Genomic DNA, 12,021 nt, shown 5'->3' on the forward strand with positions numbered 1-12,021 from the left:
GCATACCTGCGAGGACTATTGCGCCCATTACGCCGCACGTTACATATCGCCGCGAACGTCGCAGTGAGAGCAATAATTTTAGGGTCATCAATCACTGATGACACTAAACTGATGAGCGGTAAAAGCTTTTAAAGCGTCGCCTATGGTCAGTTTTGGGTATGTTGTTTGTTTGCGATTTAGCGGGTGCGCGCAATTTGTAAGCTTGACATGTTTGGTGTCTATTTATCCGATGTGACCCCGACTTTTATATTTTACCAAAAAATTGGGTGATAATAAATGTTTCCTAACATAATGTAAAAAAAACCTTTTGTTCTGGGACGGGAGGGGGCGTGGCGGTGCGGCACCACAGCCACGCCCCCGTTTTTCAAACTATGATCCGGCCCCCAGCAATGTCTGAGGGACAGTGAACTGGCCCCATGTTTAAAAAGTTTGAGGACCCCTGGTTTAGAGAATAACCCCGTTAGTCTGGTCAAACTAGACATATCTTAACTATTAACAACAATGTATCTTATTTGTGTATCACTCGGCTGCAGGTCCTCAAATCATCTCTGAATTGGTGCTGACACTGCCCTTCCTTCTGGAGGGTGGCTACTTTTGTTCCCCATGGCCCCTGTGTATGTTATAAAGTATCCACCGCTCCCAGCTCGCTCATGTGATGGACTACAATCTCATGTTTAGGTTACTAATTTATATTGAGATTGTAATCCATCATGTGAGTGAGCTTGGAGCGGTATAGATATCATTTTATATCATTTTATAAGAGGTGGAAGCTACTATAATGAGAGTTAATCTTGATTGATGGATTTATTTTTTCTGGAACACGCCTTTCTGGCATCTAAATCCAGGAAATTCATTACCTTGATATGACGCCATTGGCATTTGGAAGAGGCTGCAAACTTAAGGGTCTCTGTGAACCTCTGCACCATCGCTCCAGAGGCTATAGTGTACAGTGCAGAGATCCACGGGAACATTTTGTACTCAAAAGTATCACATGCTTTCCTGGTTAGAGCACAAGCAGAGCCATTCTATTCCATTCTTTTTCCCAAGACGGTGTCTGGCAGCCTACATACACAATTAGACACATCAGGTGGAAGTTTGTCCCAACATAATTCAAGAATGACAAATGGAATAATTAGCTCTGCAATACATACAGCAGACTTCAGCGCAGACATGAGTGCTGTTTTGTCTGAAATCCACTGCAGCTCCATGTGCATATGACAGATCTGTTCTGTATATTGATGGAGGGTGGTCAAAAACAGCAGTGTTCCCCAACCCCCGGATCTAATGGTACCGGGCCGCACAGTCTCAGTGCGGTCCGGTCATGCAATATATGGCAGTGCACGGTCCCGGTGTTCGAACACCGGGGCCCCGCACTGCCGACGGGCTTCACAGTGAGGGGGCGGGTCCTGTGACTCACCTCCCGGCCGCATCTATAGTAACAGGCGGCGGGAGGGGAGGTGAGTCACAGGAGACGTCATGTCATTAGACGTGGATTATAATGGGGAATATTACACCTTAATGTTCCCTATTATAATCTATTTCTCTGATTAAATGATTACAGGTAGGCATGTGATCTATCAAAGTTTGAGACTGCGTTAGAATGTGTGACCAGTGACGTGGTCACACATTTTAACGTAATCTTGCCCAGTTTTTCGGTGGTGGAATAGGTGAAGAATTCCAACGCTTTCATTTTTTGGTGTAACTGTATTTTATTTTGAAGGCATTTTTAAATACAATTAAATTAAAATGATTAAATCAAACCAATCTAAAATATAAACAATGTCCCCCCCTCAGCGGGCCACGGTAAAATTATCAAACGTTGACCGGTCGCCGGCGATAAAAAGGTTGGGGAGCACTGATATACAGCACCTGTGCATTTTCATCCATATAAATGCCAAAAGGATGCACTATGGCAGTACCTTAGGAGGGTCCATCATCTAAAGCAGATTGATAACACACAATTCCAGGCAGTCAAATCCAGGCAGTCTTCTACAAAATGCCCAGCAGTGCACAGGCTGTTAGCTTCTTGGTTTACATAGAAACAAAGTGGTGTTACAGTAAAATGTCTGCTCACTTTAGAGATGTAAAAAACGGAAAATGTGGTTTGCGCACGATAATAGAAATGGGTAAGTGTGGTTAATGGTATAGGCGGGTGTGCTGGCTCCTTAAACGGGGAGAGGAACCCTGTGCGCAAAATTGACAAAAAAAAAAAAGAAGCGTTACTACCCAGATTATAAACGCATGTTTCGAGGCAGTGCCTCTTTGTCAAGCCAGAAGGGAAAGAACAAGAACCATTCAGTGCCTAGTATGTTCCCAGCCAACGGCTCCTCTCCTCGCGCTCAGTTTTCAGAGCAGATCTCCTCCATCAGTGGATTACCGACTCACCCATTACCTCCATCTAACAGTGAGTCACTTTTTACTATTTTTTTGCACATGTCCCTTATGAATTACACTTAAAAGGGGTTCTAAACCCTCCCGTTTTTTTGCCTATATCTACTGCTATCAAGCAGTAGATATAGGCAAACAGTTTTTAAAAAAAACACGCTAAAACAGCGGTTTAAACTTACCTTTTTCTTATTTGCGCGCTCCCGCCCGAGAAAATGAAACTGCTCGGGCGACCACAAAGCATCTTGGGGCGGACACATGCGCAGTTTGGATTCTCGGCCGCGAGACGAGCAGAGACGCAAGCTAAGTGTATGGGCGCGTGCACCGGCATGCAGACACAGCTGGATCGGAGACAGAGAGCAGTCAGCGCTGGATCGGAGAGCCGCCGCACCGCTGGAGGGACAGATGAAAACATCAGGAAAGAAGATCGGATTAAGAGACATCATTTAAGTGCTGACTAACATGGGGGGAGGGGAAACATTATTTTGACTTTAATGTCACGTTAATCCAACTTTGTCAATTATCAATCATGCATTTATAATCTGTGGGTAATAGCGCTTCTTTGTCACTTTAGAGATGGTTTAATTAGCTGAAGGAAACCAATTTAACCGGTGAGGTTATTTGTTGAGAGTTACATAGGGTTGTATTCAACACTTAGTTTTGGGAACCACAGGGAAGGGTTGGAATCCCTCTCAGCCTTTTATGGCCATCTGAAAATTGGTGAGATTTTCCCCCTCACTTACTGTGTCAATACCCATACAGTAAGTAGGCAAAAGTATCATGAAGACAGATCATGATTAAAAAGAAAAAGGTTGTTTCCATGGGTTTGATAACATACATTTTGCATTGGTGCCGAAATAAAAAAAACAAAAAACACGCCACTTGTCCAAGGACTAAAGCAGGGGCCAATCTACTTGTCCCAATACAAAAAAATAATTATAACCAACAGTATTAAAATAAGATCTTTATTGATAGTAACTTAGAAGACAGACCTAAAAATAATTTAATTCAATCAAAAACAAGTAGATAGTGAGCTTAAACAGAACATAATCATTATATGACAGTCCTGGTGTCCTGTGTGAGGGCACTACAAGTGTCAGCAGTCCCTGTCCATGAAACTTGTCAGTCCCGGATACACATAGGAACTTACCGGATCCAGACAAGGAGGAAGGTGTGGAGTCCTCAGAGGGGGACCAGCTGAATTGCCCCCTTAGCGCTGGTGCAGGCTCGTACAGAGGGAGATGAAGGGTTTAATGTATAAATGTACACAATAAGGGATGCGAAAGAGTTAATATACCGATTCAAGTGCAGATAACAAGCAGGAGAGGAATGGGGCTGAAAGGGTTACATTTATTTGAAACTTTTTTTTCTCTGCTGCTACACTTTGTTTCATCAGAATCTAAGGAATAGATGATAGCCATTCCTTACTTCCTGTACTCTCCCGTCTGATGCAAAAGGAAGGGGAGGGCTTAATGTAAACATTAGCACATGATCACGATGATAACCAATCACAGGGCAGAGTCAGTCTCTCTGCAGATCAGCTGTGTGCATGTAAAATGGCGGCAGAGGAGAACAGTGGCTTTAGCGGCCACGGCTTGCACGTAGCAGGGATAAATCTTTATATACTGTATATTTAAAAAAAGAAACCCTGCCTGGGCGATATGATCTTTCCAGCTCACGTTTCCCTTCAAAATACACCAGCTACCATTTCCTAGTCTGACAGTTTAGTGCAATATAGTGCAGTCCCCCACAGCCACCCAACATGCAACAGGTCAATGTTATTTGAACATTGCGCTTGAAGCTTATAGAAAACCAGTATTGAGAGAACACAGGTGGGCTTCCAATCGCTAACTTCTCCTGAAATTCCTGGTTGCATGCACATGATGTCCCCTGAAGTCAACAAGAGCTTTATCATTCCTGTACAAACATCTGAATGATAATCATAGCCAAATACACGGGTCTCTGTTAAAGTAGAGGTTCAGGGTATATAACACCCCACCTTTAACATGCTGCCTCTCCACTGCGCTACATACTACTTAGCATTTAAATAGCTTCTTTTTCTTGTCACACTCAGTTTTCTATGTGGTCACATGAACACAAATCCACAACTCCTCTGTGCGACGTGGACATGGGACAATGGGTCTGAATTGCATAGAGCACTGACATCACCCACTGGTGCCCACCGCTGTAGCTGTTGCTGGAGGGTAATTCCCTTCCACCATCTACACATCACAGAGGAGATGGGGCTTTGTGCTCACAGAAAAAAAACAAGGAAAAACAAAAACAAAAAAAGGCAATGGGACAGCAGCATGTAAAAGGTGGGATGTTCTAAAGCAGGTGTAGCCAAACTCCAGCCCTCCAGCTGTGATTAAACAACAAATCCCATGATGCATCTCTCTCCGGGAGTCATGTCTGTGGCTGTGAGAATCTTGCAATGCCTCATGGGATTTGTAGTTCCACCACAGATGGAGGGCCGGAGTTTGGCTACCCCTGCTCTAAAGCCTGAACTTCTACGTTAATGCTCTGGGCAGAACTATTAATGGCCACTACACTGAAGCAACGAAGGACCACTGTGCGCACATCCCCTAATAGATGCTTATGGAGCAATTACCACAAAGACCATCCAACGTTGCTAATAATCAGTGCAACTTAAATAATCTGGTCACACATGAAAGAAATTCTTTTAACAATTTTATTAAAGTCAAGTCAGTAAAAACAAAAGAAACACATAAAAAACCCTTAGATCCACATCCAATGTAAATAAAATAAAAATTCACTGTTCTCCCAGAGAACTAAATGGGCTTAATTTTAAAGTGAAGTCCAATCAAGCTGAAGACCAGACACTTTAGGTCTTGAACAAGGTAATAGAAAACTCGTAGTCCCTCGGGGTCCCTGAAAAAGAAACAAACAAGCTCTAAATCAAAGATGTTCAGTACAAGCCATTAGTGCTTTCTGACAACAGCTCAGACTTTTTTTTTTTATAGCACCCTAAACTGGGAACAACCAATCAGAACCTTTAACTGATTTCACTACAATACACAAAAGTCATCTTGGTTTTCGCAGCAGCTCTTGCCACAATGTACAAGTATGCTGAGTATATGTGAATATTATGGCACACTTACCTTCCAATCCCCCTTCCCCTAGCAACAAAATGCCCCCCCCTAGCGTTTTCATTGTCTTCTGGGCTTGCAGCATGAGTTACTGTGTTCAGACACCCAGCACTTACTCCTTGCATGGTACAGATGCCAGGATTGTACACCGATCTGCACATGTGTGGCCATCAGTGCACAATTAGTAAAATAACAGTTAGTAGCCAGAGGAAGAGATTTTATGGCAGAAGAGACTCTATATTACTATAAATACTTACCTGACACCAATTTTTTACATTACATCTTCTAGTTCCGCTTTGAAGGCTCGTGGATTGGACAGGCTGGCTACTGATTGGCTACACATATAATTTGTCCATCACTATCCCTACATACAACTTAAAGTTAAGCTAAACCGACAAAATGAATTTAACCCCAGCGTTAGGGATGCACCGATACCGGTTTTTCAGTATTGAGTACCGATATTTTGCTTTCTGTACTCGCCAATAGAGTACTGATACCGGGGCTTCCACTGGCATGGAGCTGGCTTCCCGGGCAATCAGGAAGCTGGGTAGCGGGTAATGACATGCCGCCTCACTTCCTGATTGCCCAGAAGTCGGCTCATGTTGTTTGAGCGACTTGATTGGCTGGGAAGGCGGTTTGGCGGCCAATCATCAAGCTGACTTCCCGGCCAATCAGAAAGCCGGGCAGAGAGTAATGACCCTCCTCCCTGATTGCCCGGGAAGCCGGCTCGATGCTGATGGGAAGCCCGCTTTTCAGCCAATCAGCACGGAGCCGGCTTCCTGGCAAATCAGGAAGCCGGGACATTACTCGCCGCCCAGCCGGCTTCATGTCCCCCTACGGCACTGCCGGTCAGAGGAAACTTTCCGCTGACCGAAGTTCCGGTATCTAAGCATTTGGGCGAATACAAGTACTTGCCCAAATACTCTGTATCGGCACAGATACTAGTATCAGGGCATCCCTACCCAGCATGATTTAAAAATACACACAATGGCCCTTGTTAAGGTTAATGGGGGACTTTAACTGTTTTTTTATCGTTCTCAATGCAGCTAAAGACAATGTAACAAAGCTGCTGGCTATCCATGACCTAGACTTCCCTTCTTCCTGTTTTTATACATCAGCTGATTGCAATCTAATCATCACTGAGATTCCCACATCACAAAAAATTAGAAAATAAAATTATGCAGTCAACCATTTTCATAAGGAAAACTGATAAAGCCACTACTCACTTGGACTGGTTCACATCTATAAGGGAACCAATTTTGGAAGTTGTGAAAGATATGTGCTCATCTCCAATAACGATCTCCAGCTCCTGCAATAAAACGGTAGAAAATCATCAACGTACAGACTAGACATGTATTTGTATTGTTTTCAATGAAGGAGGCACAAGTCCAGGGAAGCACTGGGGAATGCAATAATGGCCACACACAGCACAAATGATGGTTTCAGATCTGATTTGTAAGGCTGAGTTCACACAGGCGGCAGCCTCCACTGCCCTCGGAAATGTAATCCATGGTGGATCGCTTTTCAGAGGGCAGTGGAGCATTGACTGCCTAGTGGTTAGGAGGTGATACTGCTGCCTCCAGAATGCATTTTCCTCAACCCCATTGGGGCTTTTCTATTGCAATATTGCCTGCAACCACATAGACTGCCATGGCCGTCACCAACTGCCCCACGCGACATGCTGTATATTTTTTGCCGCACCGCAGCAATGTATACAGCACTGTTCAGCCATAGTGCGGACATTGTAGCAGGCAACTGGGCAGCGTTAAAACCGCAGAGGCCTTGAAGCACCGATATTTACAGACAGCTGTACTATAAGAGTGCCCACCTGAATGGATAGAACTTCCATAAACTGCTTATAATGATGCTCACCTTATATATTGCTGCTGGAAAATGTTGTTGTTCTGACAGATTAAAGAAATCCTGATTGGTTGATCACACATTCATCCCAACCGCCACCAAATTATCCAGTGTTGGTGACGAAAGGGAGGGGCAAGGTTTCCTCATGCGACAGTGCTTAAGCCTAGCGATTGCATGCTAGGCCTGAACACTGCATTATGGGAGAAGGTCACATGCTCCCTCCTACCCAGAAGCACCAAGTATTTGCACCTGCTGTGACTGAGGAAAGAGCCTAAGGTCACTGCTGGAAAGACATCAGTAGGTCAGCTTTACACAGGCTGTCTCTTTGCTTCAGGTAACAATGCATCTTTAATACTGCACAAGTGAAAATAGATTCACAGCCCTGTTAAAAATATATCCCTCCTCCCAACTCATATGATAAATCAGGAATCCAACATTGAAGCAGATTTGAAAATGTCCAGCCAATCAATTTTCCCCATCACAGTTCCGATGTGTTCATTAAAAGATGACCAAGAGGGACAATCAATACACACCTGTCTACCGACTCTGTCTGGTGGGGGCCACAGTGCGTCATCTTCCTTTGTGATCTCACTGTCATCTATGATTCGTTTCAGTTCCTCCATCACACTCTTGTGTACATAAGCCTAGACCACAAAATGGGAAGACGACCAAAACAGCATGTTATACTAAAAGTCAGAGGGCACAATACTGAGAGACAGACACACACACTTAGAATCCCCGACTAAAGGGACAGATACAACTCATTATGTACACAGTTCATTTCACAGCACTTAATGCATAGGGGATATTACAGCATACCTCTTTCCTGATCATAACATCATTCTTGTAGTTACTGTTGTTGGCATATCGAAGTTTACCTGGTAAGAGGGGGAAAAAAGTCAGTATTTGAACTTCATAAAGAAAGGGCTGCAACTAATGATTTTCACAATTGATCAGGTGGCCGATTATTTTTTCTAAAATAATTTTATCGTAAGCACATGACGCTTGAATAGCTTCAGCCAGGGAATGACAGCTGCCAGTGGAAAGATTCCACAGGTGGGAGCTAACTGTAAATACAGCAGGCGCAATAGTCAGCCTGATATTGGCCATTTCAAATTGCAAAAGCAGACTGGCTATTGCACCCGACCACTGCCTGCTGTGCCCTCCTTCCAGCATAGAGGAAAGAGCTCGAGCAGGGATGGCCAAACTGCATCCCTCCAGCTGTGGTGGAACTACGAATCCCATGAGGCTTTGCAAGATTCTCACAGCCACGACTCCCAGAGAGAGAGATGCTTCATGGGATTAGTAGTTTCACCACAGCTGGAGGGCCGGCGTTTGGCCATCCCTGAGCTAGAGGATCCAACCAACCGATAATGAGAATAGTTGACAACTATACTCATTATCCATTAATCGATTAGTGGGTTGCAGCCCTAGATGTAGCAGATTTTTACTTCTTGACTTTTGGGCCACTTTAACCTCCCTGGCGGTCTGATTATCTCTGTATTTTTTCACTTTTGAATTTCCCGCTGGTTCCGCACCCATGCAACGCAGGAGCTCGCAAGGGAAGGAATCCGGATGCTGGCATCGCCCGGAGGACACAGCGGGGCTCGTAGGGACAAGGTAAGTGACACACAGTGCTATCCTGAGTGTGGTTCGGGGTTGCCGCTTTTGGTACTGAAAATTAACCCCGAGCCACACAGGATTACCGCCAGGAAGTTTAAAGTGTATGTCCAGTGCCTAGGTAAACGTAATTTTAATGGCACCGCAGACACGCCTCCCGCCTGCAAGGTGATCGCTCACACTGAACGGGTGGTACCGCAATGCCCTGCGTTCCAGTGCGATCTCAAAAAAAATAGTGTATGTCAGCCCACAAGACTTGGTGACACTAAACCTAATAGTTAGGGTACTTGAATGTATTTTTAAGGTTTAATTCCTGAGTTTAGTTTCACTAAGTCTTGTTGTGGTCGGACAACGCAGCTTTTTTTGTAGACTGAGTGGTGTCAGCACTCCCCCGCATGTCATTTTACTAAACTACTCAACCACTCCCCCTCTCATATCTTTATAACATAAAGGATAATCATTCTGTAGTTCCTAAAAAGACCAAGGAAGGCTCATTGGATAATACCGGGAGCGATCAGAGGACACAGGACAGCTCTGACTGGATGAACTGGTTCTTTTCACACTTATCAAACACATTAAACAAAATGCTTTCAGCAGTACACTGATCCGAACAAAGGGGAACAGATCAGAGAAGTTTATTGCTCGGGTTCACAAACTCTGTAAAGACTTTAGGCTGCATTCACCATCTACAATGTAAAATGTTATCTGCCATTAAAGATTCAACCCAGAGATAGGGGAGGGTCCTGGATTTGTGACCCTCATCCCGAGGATTCCCCGTACAGGACACACAGGAGGGATTGTGAACATTCCCAGCATGGCCCAGGGCCGCACAAGCATACTCAGGCACCCTGCGCCTGCCCCTCCCAGTCATAGTATTCCCTTGCCCACATCTCACCGTCCGGTCGGAACTCGAACTCCAAGAACTCGTGTCCAAACTTCCCCTTGTGCCCCACGTAATATCGGAGGTAGAAATCGCTGCCCATGGCGTTACCGCTTTCGCGCTCTCAAATGACGACAACCCGTGCAAAGGCGCACGGAGATGACGTAAAAAACTCAGCCGAGTACGTCGCCAAAACGCGCGCGGTGATGATAGGCCTACACTGCTCTGCCAATAGGATAGGAGGGCGGAGCTACGGCTTATCCAATTGACCGCGGTTTTCACTTGTCCTTTACACTCACTAGAGGGCTAACACTCATAGCTGAATGTCTCCATTCGCGGAACCATTTTGTCATATGTATCTGCTTGCACTTCAATAAGTACGCGGTCTACGGAACCAGCTCTATTGTACGGACTTCAAGAAAGAGGCGCAAGCGGCGCCCATATTAAGTGGGGAAACTCAGGGGAAACTCAGATTAATTACGAGCTGGATTATTCTGATCCTAGTTCATTATAATACTTTATTGCTGTGTAGTATATGTGTATAGAGAAATCCCGCGGGTGGCGCACGTGCAGTACAGCCTTCTCGGCCAAACCTCTTACTTCTAACTAACCGGAAGTCAGGTCGTTGGAGATCTGGAGGACTTGAGTTTTCGACAGAAGGAAGGACGCCATATCGGAGGCATTAGGAAGGGCACCAATATGGAGAAGTTCGGCTCTCACAGGGCAGGCACCATATTGTGTTTCCGGCCATGGCACCCTGGGAATTTTTTGAAGCGTTTCGTTTTTTGTTTGTGATTTATTGTTGAGTAAATCCATTTTCTATAGCACGTTAGCTGTTGTGGAACACAAGTCCCATGAGACATTGCAAGACCGACAGTCACAGGCATGACGGGATTTGTAGTTTCACCACAACTACCCCTGTTCTGTACACCATTGCAAACTTTAATTTTCCAATTATTGGGTTTGGTTATGATGTCAGCGGCCAGCTCTGCACAGTGTGTGTACAGCACATGGAGCGGGGATTCATTAGAAGCTTTTTGTTTATGTTGCTGTGTCCTGTTTGGGAGATTTCACTTCCTGTCCCAGAGACACAGGAGGAGGTGAGGCGATATCCCCTCTTTGTTATCCCCAGCAAAGTGACCCCCCTATAGAAAATTTCCCTCTGTTGCTCTTTCAGTGGCAACTGTAACATTTTGGAATTTCCCTCACATTAAGTAAGATGTATACTTATGGTGTAAGTTGCCTTCAACGACCTGGTCCCATATCTGCCTTCACCCTCCATCAAACAATACTTGTTTCTGAGAAACGTCCACTGCGTGTGGCGTGAACGTGCGTCCCGTTTGTGTGCGTTTTCCCACATTTGATTTCAATGTGTTCATATACACACAGCAGCAAAAAAGCTCATGTAGTATTTTGCACAACGCACTTTCCTCATTTGTGTAGGTTCACACGCAAGCAAATGTGGAACAAAGAATGAGTTAGGGGGGAATCCTCTAATGGGGACACCTGTCAAAGAGGAGAATTGCCTTCACTTTGGGAGATTTCCTCTTACTTCCTGTTCCTCCAGGAGAGGGAGTGTACAAAATGTCCTCACCGATACACAGACAGCAGAATTGATACACCCCATAAGAGGGTAACCCTTCCCTACCCAAAACTACAAAAACACATTTTAAGAAACCTGCATTTTTTTTTGTAGTACACTGTAGATTTAAAATGAGCTTGTTCTTAGAAAAATGTAACATTTACAGGGTCATTCACATAAGGGTGAAGAGTTTGGAGAAGGCCGGAGAAGTGACCAATCTAGGACAACATAACTGAACTGGGAAGTGAGCCGAATTGGAGAATTTTTCTAAATCAGCTATGTTGGCGTAGGTTCTAATTCACTTCTCCAAACTCTTCACCCTTTTGTGAATAACCCCCGTGGGTAGGGATGCACCGATATATCGGCCGCCGAAACATATCGGCTGAAAATTGCACTTTTGGCATAATGCCGAAAGTGTCATTGTCCTGCCACTACATCGGCGCATCCGTGATTTCTTTCCTCCCGGCTGGGCGCTGCTCTGTGTCCCAGCCGGGAGGACAAATAAAAAACATTTTCGGTTTCGGCCTAACATTTTTAAAATTTCGGTTTTAAAATTTCCATTTCGGTGCACCTCTAATATTTAC

At 44.7% G+C, this 12,021-nt stretch overlaps 1 protein-coding gene across 1 annotated transcript; it reads right to left on the reverse strand.

Moving 5' to 3' along the window:
- Positions 1-5,102: 5,102 nt before the first annotated feature.
- Positions 5,103-10,046, reverse strand: MAGOH (mago homolog, exon junction complex core component). Its single transcript, XM_018552469.1, has 5 exons — positions 9,871-10,046; positions 8,175-8,233; positions 7,889-7,999; positions 6,722-6,804; positions 5,103-5,277 (listed from the first exon to the last, which is right to left on the reverse strand). Exons 1-5 carry the CDS (start codon positions 9,956-9,958, stop codon positions 5,178-5,180), a joined length of 441 nt encoding a protein of 146 aa, XP_018407971.1. The 5' UTR covers positions 9,959-10,046; the 3' UTR covers positions 5,103-5,177.
- Positions 10,047-12,021: the final 1,975 nt, after the last annotated feature.

The sequence above is a fragment of the Nanorana parkeri genome, unplaced genomic scaffold (genome assembly GCF_000935625.1).
Source record: "Nanorana parkeri isolate BGI_ZX_2015 unplaced genomic scaffold, ASM93562v1 scaffold89, whole genome shotgun sequence".
NCBI classification, from domain to species: domain Eukaryota; kingdom Metazoa; phylum Chordata; class Amphibia; order Anura; family Dicroglossidae; genus Nanorana; species Nanorana parkeri.